A 14,869-nucleotide genomic window follows, 5' to 3' on the forward strand; every position below is an offset into this window, starting at 1 on the left:
TGGAAAAAGTTCCACTTTAAGAGTGGCAGTTTAAAAAACCTTAACAAAAAGGACCCATTCACACTATTTCAGTGTGTGCAGGTGTCAGCTTCAGCTACAGTGAGCCACGGTGAGGGAGCGGTGCGATGTGCATTTCAGCACAGCACAGCTATTTTGGAAACCGACATGCACAAAGCGACATTTTCATACATGTTGCCACACAGCTGCTGTATAGCGACTAACAATTATATACAGTGCGCTGCAATTAAAATGCAGACATTGTGCATTTCATCACAGATCCAAGCTGCTTTGCAGTGTGAATAAGTCACACCGAAAACCTCAGTTACAGCACAATATAAATTGTGCTCAAGTCCTGAATCACGCTGCTGCGTTTTGTCATGTCAAATCGGCAGCATTTGCCGGCAATGACACCGTCCTAATCTGTGCGATGCCGCACCGATTTAAAAAAGTAGTTTCTGTACTACAGTTTACGATTTCAGGCCGCAATTGGGACTGCCAGCGGAAGTGAAATCGTGCGGGTTCAGCTGAACTCGCATGGCTTGATTCCCGCAGCCCAGTGTGAACCTGGGCTAAAGGATAGCTATACTTTCCAAGTACAACTGGGTTTACCGAGCTTCCTCCCTAGATGCATTTACCCTAGACTCCTGGATTTGTTTACACGTCACTGCAGATCTTCTGTGCACTGGCAACATTGTGCGGTCATGTTCTATAGGGTACCATAGAACCCTACAAAAAGCTACTATACAGGCACGTGAAAGATTTGGGGAGGAATGCACAAGGGTGCAAAAAAGGAAAGTCTGAAAGAAAGACTGCATGATGGACAATGAAGAAAAACACCACCACACATTACTTTGAAGCAGCACCCACATCAGATCTGTAAGTTTATTTGCTCAATGTGCGACAGTTACATAATGAATCACATTCATGATATTCCATCACTGAGGAAAACTGCTAGAAATGGTCCGTGTGCAAAAAAAGAAGAAAAAAAATAATAATCTGTACTGAAACACGGAGTTTGTTTGAAATAAAAATGAAACAAAAGTGATAATCCACTGATCTGACCTTAAATAATTCACTGCATTACAATGACAAAGAAGCACAAACATAGGCTTATTCAAAAACAGCAATTGTCCTACACATTAATAATTAGAATTTCACCATGACTAACACCAGACATTGAGGTTAGGCTAAAACTGGTGTTTAGGATCCCTCCCATGTCCCATCTACCCAATTTTTTTATTTTTAATACATTTTTATTTGTTTTTTTATTATTTTTTGTAGTATTTCTTTTTTTTTTTCTCTTTTTAGATTAAAATTATATATCTGCATGTCACAATAGCAACATCCATTACAGACCAATACGAGATTACAGCTCTGTAGAACATAGTCTACCTTTAACCCTCGCCTTCCAATGGAGAAAATTAATTTTTGCTTCTTAAAAATAAAGGCAATGAAATTGAAGAGTAGTTGGCTTGCCATAGGAATACATAACATCTACTGTATAATTTAATTTCAAGCTACGTTATAGAAATACAACACTAGCATGCACAATATTGTATTGAGATTAATGCAGCGGTAGTCATTTCATTGGAAAAACTGTTAAATAGGCAAGTGCAATAAAAAACAAAATGCTGCTTAGAACCTACTCATCATCCCTAGCATTGGAGCCCTCTTAAGATCTTTAAGGTTTTATAGCAGCCAAGAAAATGAAAATAGTTCATGTAATTCCAGTAAATTACTTCCACATGGGACAAGTAAATTTAACACTGATCACTGGATAGACATTAGGGGACAGAAAGGAAAACTGTAAATTGGCAATTGATTAGCCAATCCATACGTATTAGACTCATTTAGGCATCTGAATAAAATAACGGCTTCAATCACGCTACTCTAGCACTGCTATAGTAAGCAGAACTCATCAAGTCTGAATGAAAGTTGCATCAGCTAAAATTGTCACATGTCCTGTAGTTACCTATGGCTTAAAAATTATATATATATATGCAATAATTTAAAAAAAAAAAAAAATCTTCCTATACAGTTTCCTTTTAAATACTTCTAAACTAGAACGTTTAGAACTTTGGTTGCAAGTATCAAACCAGAAAATTACACAAAGCAGATTTCTAACAGGAGTTATCCATTTAATGCATGCCAAAAGACACAATGCATGGTAAAATGCGAGATTAACTACCCTTCCACATACAGTAGCAGATGATGTAATGAAATCCTAACAAAATTAAAACAATTAATCCAATTCATCTCATCTATGGTTGGGGATTCCTTCTAAAAGGATTTGTGGGAATAAAGTTGATTTTTTTTTTATTTAAACAGAAGTACAGTATATTTGTATTCCATTTATGTGCAATACTCAATTCCACTGGATTGAACAGCCAATTTTCCTGGTATTTTAGTCAAAATGTAGCCAAGGAAACTAAAAACCCTATGGCGTTTAAAAAAAAAAAAAACTCTACAGTTAAAGGCTCTAGAATACTCCAGAAAAACAAAAAACACTGCAGACTATTTGTACAAACGTGTTTTTCCTTTTAAAGTGGAGGATGGAGAAGGGGTAATTTTCCATTACATTTTCTGTGCCCCACAATAATTGCAAGACCAAATATTACCCGAGGCACTCATTCCTACAACTCAGTAAAGATTTTTTTTTTTTTTTTAGAACTGATGCAATTTTTGGTTCTTCAAAGAAGGGGCAGCCATCAACCAAGCTATGGCTGAGCAAGAATAAATTAGCAGAAAAAAAAAAAAAAAACACACACCACTATGGAAACTTTACTGTTTATGACATCTAAATTGTATGTGTCACGCTAGATAGAAGAGAGATTTAAAGTATATCCAAATTTAATTTTGAACCCACAAGCTACCCAACGTCATCAATAGTTTAAATTGGATTTTTTTGTGTTTTTTTTTCAGAAAGAAGCAATCTCACCGATTGCCAATTTAAGTACTGTTAAGTTATTCTATTGCTGGCAGAGTAAATAATAAGTTAGTAGGGATTAATGGTTGCTGTAGAATTCTGTGTAAAATAGGTTATAATAGGTGCAGTGTACAAAGTACACAACACATTAAATAAATATGAATAAAGCATGAAGGGCAAGACGTGCATACAGCTAAAAATATAAATATAAAATAACTTACTGGAACCACAAAACTATTAAAAAGGCATTCCATTCAAGTTATTCCTATTCTTAAATCTCTTTCTAAATATGTCTAGCGATAACTTAAAATAAAAACAGCTCCACTTTTATTAACTACAGAACAGTCCATGTGCCAGTGTTAGGCTGCCATTCCATACTAGCACAGCCAGTCTAACTTTCCACTCGTGGTGTTTTGGCAAAATGTCGAAGAGGCAATCAAAGACAGGTGGTAGGGTCTTCCCTGGGGAGGTTGTCCCTTCCTTGCCCTCCCCCACCCTCAACCCCCCACTTGTGGGAAAAAAAATAAAGACTGCGGTAGTAGCATCAGCGTGCGGCTGCCAGTCCATCAGGAGGTTTTAATTATTCCCTTCTCCACCATCATCATCTTGCTGATCACTTGTCCAGAGTGTTAGGTTGTCACGTAGGAGTTGCATGATAAGTGTAGAGTCCTTGTAGGAGTCCTCATTCAGCGTATCCAGCTCTGCAATGGCATCGTCAAAGGCGGTCTTAGCCAGATGGCAAGCCTGTTCAGGGGCATTTTGGATCTCATAGTAGAACACAGAATAGTTGAGTGCCAAGCCCAGCCGTATAGGATGAGTAGGTTGCATGTGTTCCTTGCTAATTTCGTGAGCCTCACTGTAAGCTTTCTCTGAAGATTCAACCACTGCTGCTCTCTTTTCTCCAGTGGCAACTTCTGCCAAGTATCGGTAATAATCGCCTTTCATTTTCAAGTAAAACACTTTGCTTTCATACTGTGTTTCACTACAATTTTTGATGAGAAAATTATCTAAGAGGCTCAACACATCTTGACATACTGCTTCTAATTCTTTTTCAATTTTTTCACGGTAGGCACGAACCATTTCTATTTTCTTTTCATTGCCATCAGCAGAGGTCTTCTGCTCAATACTGCTTATTACTCTCCAGGAAGAGCGACGGGCTCCAACAACATTCTTGTATGCAACCGACAACAGGTTCCTTTCCTCATTTGAAAGGGGGTCATTCAACTCCGTCACCTGGTAAAATATAAAAATATGAATATCAAAAAGTAAACCAATATCTTGAAAAAATATGACAACTAAATATATTAACGTTCACATGCTTTAAATTGAAAGCGGGGTGGTAGGCCAAATGTTTTGTTCCATGGAGAGTATAAATGGGATTGAAGTTATTTAACCACTTTCCGCCCGGCCTATAGCAGAATGACTGATGGGACGGTTGATCAGTTACCCTGACTGGATGTCTTTCAGGATAACAGCCGGTGAGAGCGCAGCACGGCAATCATTTTGACACACTGCAACACCAATATCGGTAAAGTCTGTTGGAGACTCTTTACCACATGATCAGCTATGTCCAATCCCGGCTGATCAGTGTAAACAAGAGCCGTTAATCAGCTTTACCTCACTCATCTGACAGACGAGAGTAGAGGATACCCAATCAGCAGCTTTGACAGGGGGGGTCTCTGCGCTGATCATCAGTGCAGCCCCCCACTGGACCACCAGGGATGCCCACAATGGATAGCCACCATGCCACCAGGGATGATGGTCAGTGCCCAGATAGATGCCATTCAGTGCTGGCTCATCAGCACCTGTCAGTGAAGGAGAAAAAAAAAAAAAAAAATTAAGGAAAGAAGGAAAAAAATTTTTTTTGCTAAACAAAAACGCTGAGGTGATCAAATGCCACCAAAAGAAAGCTCTATTTGTGGGAACAAAATTATAAAAAAACTATTATTTGGGTACAGCCTAGCATGACCATGCAGTAAAAAGTAGGGTTGTCCCGATACCACTTTTTTAGGACTGAGTACAAGTACCGATACTTTTTTTAAATGTGTCCCCCCACATATTGCAGCCATGTCCCCCCACATATTGCAGCCATGTCCCCCCACATATTGCAGCCACGTCCCCCCACATATTGCAGCCACGTCCCCCCACATATTGCAGCCACGTCCCCCCACATATTGCAGCCATGTCCCCCCACACCTTGATGCTGCACGTGCCACCGTTAATCAGCGTGCGGGGAACAGCTGTCGTTTGAATAGCTGTATCCCCGCCGCGTATAGACACTCCCCCTTGCGCGGGATTGGACAGATCATCCGTCCAATCCCGCGCAAGGGGGGGCGTCTATACGCGGCGGGGATACAGCTATTCAAACGAAAGCTGTTCCCTGATTAACGGCGGCTTTGCGGTTTGCCGCGACGGCGGCGGGGGGGGTGGAGAACAAGTATTCTATTTTAGTATCGGGGGTATTTGCGGGAGTACGAGTACTCCTGCAAATACTCGGTATCGGTCCCGATACCGGGACAACCCTAGTAAAAAGTGACAGCACTAAAAACTGGCTTGGGCAGAAGGGGGGGTGCCTGGTATTGAAGTGGTTAATATAGTTGCATATCAGAAGATGCATTAGGGAAACTAGTACAATCTGGCTGCTTTAAGACCGTTTTGTTTATAGCGCAAAAAATAAACTGCAGAGGTGATCAAATACCACCAAAAGAAAGCTCCAAAATGTGGCAAAAAAAAACACACATCGACTGCGCAATCAGTTATAGCGGTGCAGTGCCGCATTGCAAAAAATGGCCTGGTCATTAAGGGAGTAAATACTTCCAGGGCTAAAGTGGTTAAGAAACAAACTGCTAAATGTGACACTATAGAACAGGGATATGCAATTAGCGGACCTCCAGCTGTTGCAAAACTACAAGTCCCATCATGCCTCTGCCTTTGGGTGTCATGCTTGTGGCTGTTAGAGTCTTCCTAGGCCCCATGGGACTTGTAGTTCTGCAACAGCTGGAGGTCCGCTAATTGCATATCCCTGCTATAGAAGATTGAATTTAGCCTCTAAACCAATACTTAACCATTTAAGCCCCGGTCATTTTGTTGCTAAATGAACGGGCCATATTTGCGATTCGGCACTGCGTCGCTTTAACTGACAATTACGCGGTTGTCCCCCCCCCCCCCCACACAAATAGAGCTTTCTTTTGGTGGTATTTGATCACCTTTGCGGTTGTAATTTTTTGCGCTATAAACTAAAATAGAGCGACAATGCAATATTTTTTACTTTAATATCTATCACACAATAATATATATAAAAACGTTTTTCCTCAGTTTAGGCCGATACGCATTCTACATATTTTTGGTAAAAACAAGCAAAAAAAATAAACGCGTTTATTGATTGGTTTGCACAAAAGTTATAGCATCTACAAGATAGGGGATCGTTTTCTGGCATTTTTTATTAATATATATTTTTTTTTTTTACTAGTAATGGCGGCGATCAGCGATTATTATCGTGACTGCAACATTATGGCTGACACATTTTTGGGACCATCGTCATTTTTACAGCAATCAGTGCTATAAAAATGCACCGATTACTGCGAAAATGACACCGGTAGTGAAGGGGTTAACCACTAGGTGGCGCTGGTTAAGTGTACCCTAGTGAGTGTTTTACTGTAGGGGGGATGGGCTGTGTGTGACAAGACAGTCATCACCGCTTCCGATTACAGGAAGCGGTGATCACCGTCATTGTCACTAGGCAGACCAGGGAGATGTTTCTTTACATTAGCATTTCCCTGCTCCATCCCCGCAGCGAAAGAGTCCGTGGGACCCGCGGTCGGGTTCAAGGAGCTTGCGGCGGCGCGTGCACAATGGCGCATCCTTAAAGGGGATATATATATATATATATATATATATATATATATGTGTGTGTGTGTGTGTGTGTGTGTGTGTGTGTGTGTGTGTGTGTGTGTGTGTGTGTGTGTGTGTGTGTGTGTGTGTGTGTGTGTGTGTGTGTGTGTGTGTGTGTGTGTGTGTGTGTGTGTATATATATATATATATATATATATATATATACACATATACACACACACACACACACACACACACACATATATATATATATATATATATACACACACACACACACATCCTTCTGCCCAGACGTGCCATTGTGTCAACGTACAAGTGTGTGCGGTGGTCGGGAAGCGGTTAAAGTGAAATGAATATGGGTAGTAGTACCATCATCCAGAAAATCAATAATGTAGAAATCGGGAATTTGGTCTCCAACCAAAAAAACACAGAAAAATATACAAAGATTAAAGCGGAGGTTAGGTAAAAAAAAAAAAAAAAAAAAAAATTTTAAAAGTCAGCAGCTACTAACACTGTAGCTGCTGACTTTTAATAAGGACACTTACCTGTCCTAGTCGCCAGTGATGTCGGCCCCCGCCGAGGCCGATCCTGGCAGCTCCAGGCGCCGCCATCCACAGTAAGGGAAACAGGCAGTGAAGCCGTGCGGCTTCACTGCCCGTTTCCTACTGTGCATGCGCGAGCAGCGCGGCGCTTTGTGAATGGGCCGGCTGCTTTCTGGGATACACACAGTTCCCAGAATGCAGCACGCCCCATTCACAAGAAGAAACCAAGTGTAGGAGGAAAATAATTCACCGCGGAGGATGAAGAGGCAGATTCGGGACTTCCGCATAGCAACAGCTATTTCGGGTAAGTAAAACATTCTATTTTATTTTTTTTTTATTTTGGGAGTAAAAAATCAATGGACTAATATCTAAAAAAAGAAGGTAAAATAGTTGATGCAAATGAGCCATGAAAAATGGGAAAGGTGTGAATGCGAGATAAAATAGTGAAAAGGGGGGGGGGGAGGAAGTTTGAAGGTGTTAAAGTGAAGGCTGGGGATGGGGGAGAGAAGAAAAGGGGCAGAACAGGAAAAGATGCAGTGAAGTGACAGGAGGCGGGGAGGAGGAAGAGAAAAAAGGAGGCGGGGAGGAGGAAGAGAAAAAAGGAGGCGGGGAGGAGGAAGAGAAAAAAGGAGGCGGGGAGGAGGAAGAGAAAAAAGGAGGCGGGGAGGAGGAAGAGAAAAAAGGAGGCGGGGAGGAGGAAGAGAAAAAAGGAGGCGGGGAGGAGGAAGAGAAAAAAGGAGGCGGGGAGGAGGAAGAGAAAAAAGGAGGCGGGGAGGAGGAAGAGAAAAAAGGAGGCGGGGAGGAGGAAGAGAAAAAAAGGAGGCGGGGAGGAGGAAGAGAAAAAAAGGAGGCGGGGAGGAGGAAGTGCAGATGAGATAAAAGAAAAGGGGGTGCAATGCCATCACTAGACACAGAATAAAAGCTGATCAAGACTGAAGTGGTGAGTACTTACTGTATATGTCAGTTTGGGTACACAAATCCCGGCGTCCATTGCACCGACAAGCAGGCTTAGCCTGCTTATACAGGCGAAAGTCGAAAAAATGTAAGTATCGTGCAAAAGTTTAATTATTTCACCAATGCAAATTAAAAGATTAAACAAATATGTGAGATATACTCATTAAATGCAAAGCAAGATAGTTCAAGCGTGATTTGTCCTACTTGTGGTGATTTTGGCTTACAGCTCATAAAAGCCCCAAATCCACAATCTCAGAAAATTTGAATAGTGTGAAAAAGTACAATATTCTAGGCTCAAAGTGTCCCACTCTAATCTGCCAATTAAGCCATAACACATGCAAAGGGTCTCTCAGTCTGGTTCAGTGGGAATCACAATCATGGAAAAAAGACTGTTGACTTGACAGTTGTGCAAAAAAACACAATTTGACACCCTCCATAAGGCAGGAAAGCCTCAAAAGGGTATTTGCAGAAGAAGGATGTTCCCAAAGTGCTGTATCAAAGAACATTAATATAAAGTTATGTGGAAGGGAAAAGTGTGGAAGAAAAAGGTGCACAAGCAGCAGGGATGACCGCAGCCTGGAGATGATTGTCAGGGAAAAAGGTCATTCAAAAGTGTTGGGGACCTTCACAAGGAGTGGACTGAGGCTGGAGTCAGGGCATCCAGGGCCACCACACAGACGGATCCTGAACATGGGCTTCAAATGTCGTATTACTCTTGTCAAGGCACTCCTAAACAAGCAACGTCAGAAGCGTCTTACCTGGGCTAAAGAAAAACAGACCTGGTCTGTTGCTCAGTGGTCCAAAGTCCCCTTTTCTGATGAGAGCAATCTTTGCATCTCATTTGGTTAACAAGGACCCAGAGTATGGATGAATAATGGAGAGGCACACACTGCAAGATGCTTGAAGTCGTGTGAAGTTTCCACAGTATGTTGATTTGGGGAGCCATGTCATCTGCTGGTGTTGGTCCACTGTGCTTTATTAAGTACGGGGTCAAAAAGACTGAACAGAGAAGCTGAAGGCTGCCATTTAGGCATCCTGGTCTTCCATAACACCTCAGCAGTGCCACAGGCTTCCATGCCACGCCGCATTGAAGCAGTAATTACTGCAAAAGGGGCCCAAACCAAGTACTGAGTACATATGCATGCTTATACTTTTCAGAGGTCCGATATTATTCTATGTACAATCCTTGTTTTATTGATTGCAAGTAATATTCACATTTTCTGAGATTGTGGATTTGAGGTTTTGATGAGCTGTAAAACCATAATTGTCACAATTATGACAAATCACGGTTTTGCATGTAATTTGCTTTGCAGGTAGTCTCATTATTTCACCTTTTACATTGCATTAGTGAAATAAAATAAACTTTTGCACGATATTCTAATCTTTCGAGTTTCACCTGTATACTCCCCCAACCCAGCGGCATTCACAAACACCGGCGTGTGATGTCATTGGGTTAGAGCTGTCACGCAAGCGCGCTCATCTTATGGCAAAAAGGGCGGAAGCCCATACCAGGGCATGCACAAGTAGGAGGAGCAGTTCAAAAAAGGGAATACAAGGGGGTGCCTGGAATGCCCGAACGGATACAGGTAAGGCAGGCAGCTGAGCACAGATGTTACAGAAAAAAAAAAAAAAAGTATATAGGAGCATAATACAAATATATGTATATAGCAATATAAAATTAAATAATCCAGTCATACAAATACTCTATTTTTTGTAATTTTGCCTATATACAGTTGATGCCAAGACATTTTTAAAACCCTACAAGAAGGCTCATAGGTAATACAAGACCTCAGGTGATATGACAATTACAGCACTAAAAATGTTAAAATATATTTTTAATAGGGCCGAAAAAACGAATCAATTAAATCGACAACTAATCGGCCAGTAACATAATGCGGTTAAAAAAAAAAAAAAAAAAAAAAAAAAAAAAGAAGACCTTTATAGTACAAAAAACGCAAATCGCTACTGAAATTACTTTCACTGTCCCACAGTAAAAAAATGAACCCCGTACAGTAGCGATTATTTGTACTTTGTTTTTTTAACCCCATTATGTTACTAAACATCTCAGGCCGGGGTCACACCCGTTTTTTGGTGCTTTTTGCAGAAACACACTGCAGTTCATTTACATGTTTTCCTATGAGACACGTTCACATCCATGATTTATTTTCAGCTGCTGCGTATTTGGAAAGGGCAAGGACTTAAACACAAAACGGTGCCATTGTTTTTTTTGGTTTAATATACTTCAATGGAGAAGCTGCAGAAAAGCATGTAATGTGTTTTTGTGGCAATTTGTGTTTTGTAATCTGCCCAACAACAAATTGGCCCAATTTTTTTTTTTTTTTAAAACGCATTTTTTTTTTAAGGCTATTATCCGATTAATCGAAATAAAATCGGCCAACTAATCGATTATGACAATAATCGTTAGTTGCAGCCCTAATACAGGGCTCGACAAATCCCGGTCGCCAGGGCGACTAGAAATGGCGTCCTGGCGACTTGGCTTGGAAGGTGGGCAAAAAAAAAAAATTGTTCCATAGGACCGGCGCTCTGCGGACTAGGCCGAAGCCTCGCCTAAAACATCCTGCCTGCCGCGATCCTGCCCGCGGCCTTTTCCAAGGATCGCTGCGGGCAGGATGTTTTAGGTGAGGCCGCGGCTTCGGCCTAGTCCGCGGATCGCCTTTTCTCCAGCATCGCGGCGGACTAGGCCCCCACCGCTCGATCGCGGGGGGCCCGTGATGTCTGGTAATTGAGGCCGCTGCCTTGTGAAGTCCCCAGCTCTTCCTTGTGTGAGCTGGCGCCATCTGGTGGTGGCCGTTGGTATTACAGGTTAAGCATTACAAGTTAAACAGCAATTCTAATGTCATTTTTCACTATTTTCACTGCCATCTTCTTCCCTCTACTTAGAACCCCCAAACATTATATATATTTTTTATCCTAACACCCTAGAGAATAAAATGGCGATCGTTGCAATACTCGGTCACGCCGTATTTGCGCAGCGGTCTTACAAGCGCACTTTTTGGGGAAAAAATTACACTTTTTTTAATTAAAAAATAAAACGGTAAAGTTATCCCCATTTTTTTTTTAATATTATGAAAGATAATGTTACGCCGAGTAAATTCATACCCAACACATCACGCTTCAAAACTGCGTCCGCTCGTGGAATGCCGACAAACTTTTACCCTTTAAAATCTTCATAGGCGACGTTTAAAAAAAATCTACAGGTTGCATGTTTTGAGTTACAGAGGAGGTCTAGGGCTAGAATTATTGCTCTCGCTCTACCAATCGCGGCGATACCTCATATGTGTGGTTTGAACACCGTTTACATATGCAGGCGCTGCTCACGTATGTGTTCGCTTCTGCGCGCAAGCTCGTCAGGACGGGCATGTTTTCTGGCTCCTAGATTCCAAGCAAATTTGTCAAACCCTGCCTATCTATCCATCCATCCATCTAAATGGCATTGCATGGAAATAGAGGATACAAAGCAAGGGGAGGCAGGAAGTTACCTAAATTTAACAAAGAGCCATGAAAAAAAAGGTAAATCAGACTAGTAGATAGCTTAAAGAGGGAAGACCATTAGAGGAACGGCTTAAAAGAGTTGACCTTGTTCAAGCTAGGTGGGACAGTGGCATTAAGTCTTTCAAACCAGAGTGTCTTGTGTTGCGGCGAGAGCACCTTATCACGGTCACCTCCCCTGGAATCAAGAGGCCCCACCTCCAACACCAGGAATTTGACAGCTAGCGGGTTGAAACTGCGATAGAGGCCGATATGTTGGCCTATGGTAGTTTGTTTACCATTCGTTGAGTAATAGAAGGGGGGTCTCCAATTCTCTGTCTTCGTTCCCCAATGGTCTTTCCTACGTTAAAGGTCCTGCAATCGCAAAAAAATTAGGTAGACGGCACCAGTTGTACCACAATCAGTTCCTGTTGCGATCTTGACAAAGTATTTCCCAACCTTCTATGCAGAGAATTCTCTCGGCTCCGCTGAAGCCCTCAAAAGAAAGGAAAAATAAAACATTCTTTAGCAGTGGAACCAAGTCTAAACATTGTAACAATTTGTCCTTTAGATCAAAAGGAACAGACTTCGGTGTGTAAATGAGAAGTTTAGCCACTTAAACACCAATAGCCAGATTCAGAGAGGTTTACGCCGGCGTATCAGTAGCATAAAACACGCCCACCTCTTCACAATTTGAATTAGGCGCGCTTAGGCCGACACATTTACGCTACGCCGCCGTAACTTAGGACGCAAGTGCTTTGTGAATACAGCACTTGCCTCTCTAACTTACGGCGGCGTAGCGTAAATGAGATAGCGATAGGCGCGTCTTTTTGAATCCAGCTACAAACCTTTTTCTGACATTTGTTGGTTTCAAGTTACAATCGTCAGTAAAGTGAGCCTAATTATTTTTGTATGATGCGATTTTACGCCGCAAAAATCTGTTTCAAATTAAAAAAAAAAAAAAAAAAAAAAAAAAAAAAAAAAATTGTGATTCTCATTTTAGCCAGAATCGTGCAGCTCTATTTGAAGGTGGTCCCTAAAAGACAGAAGGACCAGATCAAAAGGAGCATCCTTCAAACAAATACGACTAGGTTTCCTCCTTGACTAGACTATCTTTATGCCTGGAAAGTCTACTGATGCAAATCTACACCAGGTTTTTACACACCTGTAGCTGCAATCAGGACAGGATCAACATCAGAAAAAGTGTTCCGTTGACTGGATCTATAAATCAAATTTTGGTCAGACTTTCAGAAATTGGATGAAGTGTTTTACAAATCAATGGCCCAAAAAAGGATAGGCAGTGAACTTTAAACCCCCTTTTTGATTGAAAGGGGTACAATAAAGGGATGCCCCCCTGCTCCCCTACCTTATTTGCATTGGAGCACATAGCGACAGCACTTTGCCAATCTACTCGAATGATGGGGATCCATGCAGGCTGCCTAGATGAAAAACTACTTATGTCCGCAGATGACCTAATATTTATTCGAGATAGATTCGCCGCTCTTAGAGGCTCTCTGGATTTTAAAATTAATCGCTTGAATTTTAAGTCCTGGGAGTCAGCTCGAAAAAAATCCAGTAACCAGCCTATTCACTTCATAGTGCAAATAGTTATGGATCCTGGCTTCACATTGACCATTGATATGTAAATTAAAATACCAGGTGCATTAGTGTGTAGTCCACCTTCACAGATTACTGAACTAAAAACGTACTCCCATTAGTGCTAGGAATAAAAACCAAGATTGCGGGGAAACCTACCCCTACTTTAAATAGGCAAGACCAATTTGATAAAAAGACGAAGATCATTTCTATCGTATATACATCATGACATACACTGGCGTTGAGCAAATACTTCAAATAACTAGACTTCTAAAAAAAATATTTGGAGGAGGATGCCACAACGCCCTGGGTTTTGGTTGTTGATAACAAAGCATGGCAACAAAGCAGCGTTGCATATAATGATTGCTATACATTTTATTGTGACCCTCTTATGCTCATAATTTGTGGCTTGCTATAGGGGAACTCGACATATAGGAAGGGGCCCATACCCACATACAAAATATGGACCAACAGGTTGAGCACTGTTCTGCATCAGAGCATGTAGAGCTGCTGGGGAAAAAACTGCACAAATAACCTACAACAGCTATTGCATACCAAGTTAAAGAACTCTGTAAAGGCAAAAAAAATAAAAATAATCCCCCATTCGTACACCGCTCTACACAAAAATGTGAAATTCCTTACCACTGAAGAGAAAAAAGTCTGACTGAATTTTCAGCAAGTCACCTCTAATGCAAAAGATAACAGCCTCTGCTGTGCCAAGGAGGAGTTGTTACAGCAGGGATTGCATCATACGATCTCCTCCCTGCAGGAAAAAAAAATGGGATTTTTTGTACTCCTGTAAAATCCTTTTCTCTGTCGTCCATGGACGGACACAGCCTTCTCAAGTCTTGACAAGTGGGTTATGTTCCTGTTCATAGGAGAGGACTAGGCAGAACATATTTAAAAAAATACATGTTACTTTAACAGAGTTGAACATCCCCGCCCAGGGGGCGGTCCCTCTGGACATAACCCTCCTCCCTGCAGCATCAGTTCGTAACCAGCAGTACAAACCTAAAAATCCTATTTTCTCTTATCTTCCATGGACGGACACAGCCTTCTTAAGTCTTGACAAGTGGGATGTCCTCAAGCAGTATCAAGAAACCAGGGGTGGGAACAGTATCAGTAAAAAAAAAAAAAAAAAAACCTTCACCCCAAACAAGCAGAGCTCAATGGAGGAGTTGCAACTTTAAACAGCCACCTGCAAAACCTTGCGGCCAAAGGAAGCATCTGAAGATGCACTCACATCAACTAAATTTGAAAAAAAAAGGTGTGAACGGATGACCAGGTCGCGGCCTTACACACCTGTGATAGACGCTTGATGTCGGAACGCCCAGGAAGCACCAATTACCCTGGCCTGTATAATGGTCTGCCTGATCCACTGAGAAATGGTGGCCGATGAGACCGCCAGGCCCTTTTGTGGACCAGATACCGACACAAAAAGCGAGTCAGACCTCAGAAACGGAGCCGTAGCAAACAGGTACACCCACAAAGCACGTACCATGTCCAAAGT

The 14,869-nt window shown here is 41.7% G+C and overlaps 1 protein-coding gene across 2 annotated transcripts in view; it reads right to left on the bottom strand.

Moving 5' to 3' along the window:
- Nucleotides 1-846: 846 nt before the first annotated feature.
- Nucleotides 847-14,869, bottom strand: part of YWHAG (tyrosine 3-monooxygenase/tryptophan 5-monooxygenase activation protein gamma) — a 37,182-nt gene continuing 23,159 nt past the window's right edge. For both annotated transcript variants that reach the window (XM_040336861.1, XM_040336862.1), the window contains one exon: nucleotides 847-4,159. In XM_040336861.1, the coding sequence (XP_040192795.1) occupies nucleotides 3,503-4,159 (657 nt within the window). In that variant the 3' untranslated portion in view covers nucleotides 847-3,502. The remainder of the gene's footprint in view (nucleotides 4,160-14,869) is intronic.

The sequence above is a fragment of the Rana temporaria genome, chromosome 2 (genome assembly GCF_905171775.1).
Source record: "Rana temporaria chromosome 2, aRanTem1.1, whole genome shotgun sequence".
In the NCBI taxonomy this organism is placed as follows: Eukaryota; Metazoa; Chordata; class Amphibia; order Anura; family Ranidae; genus Rana; species Rana temporaria.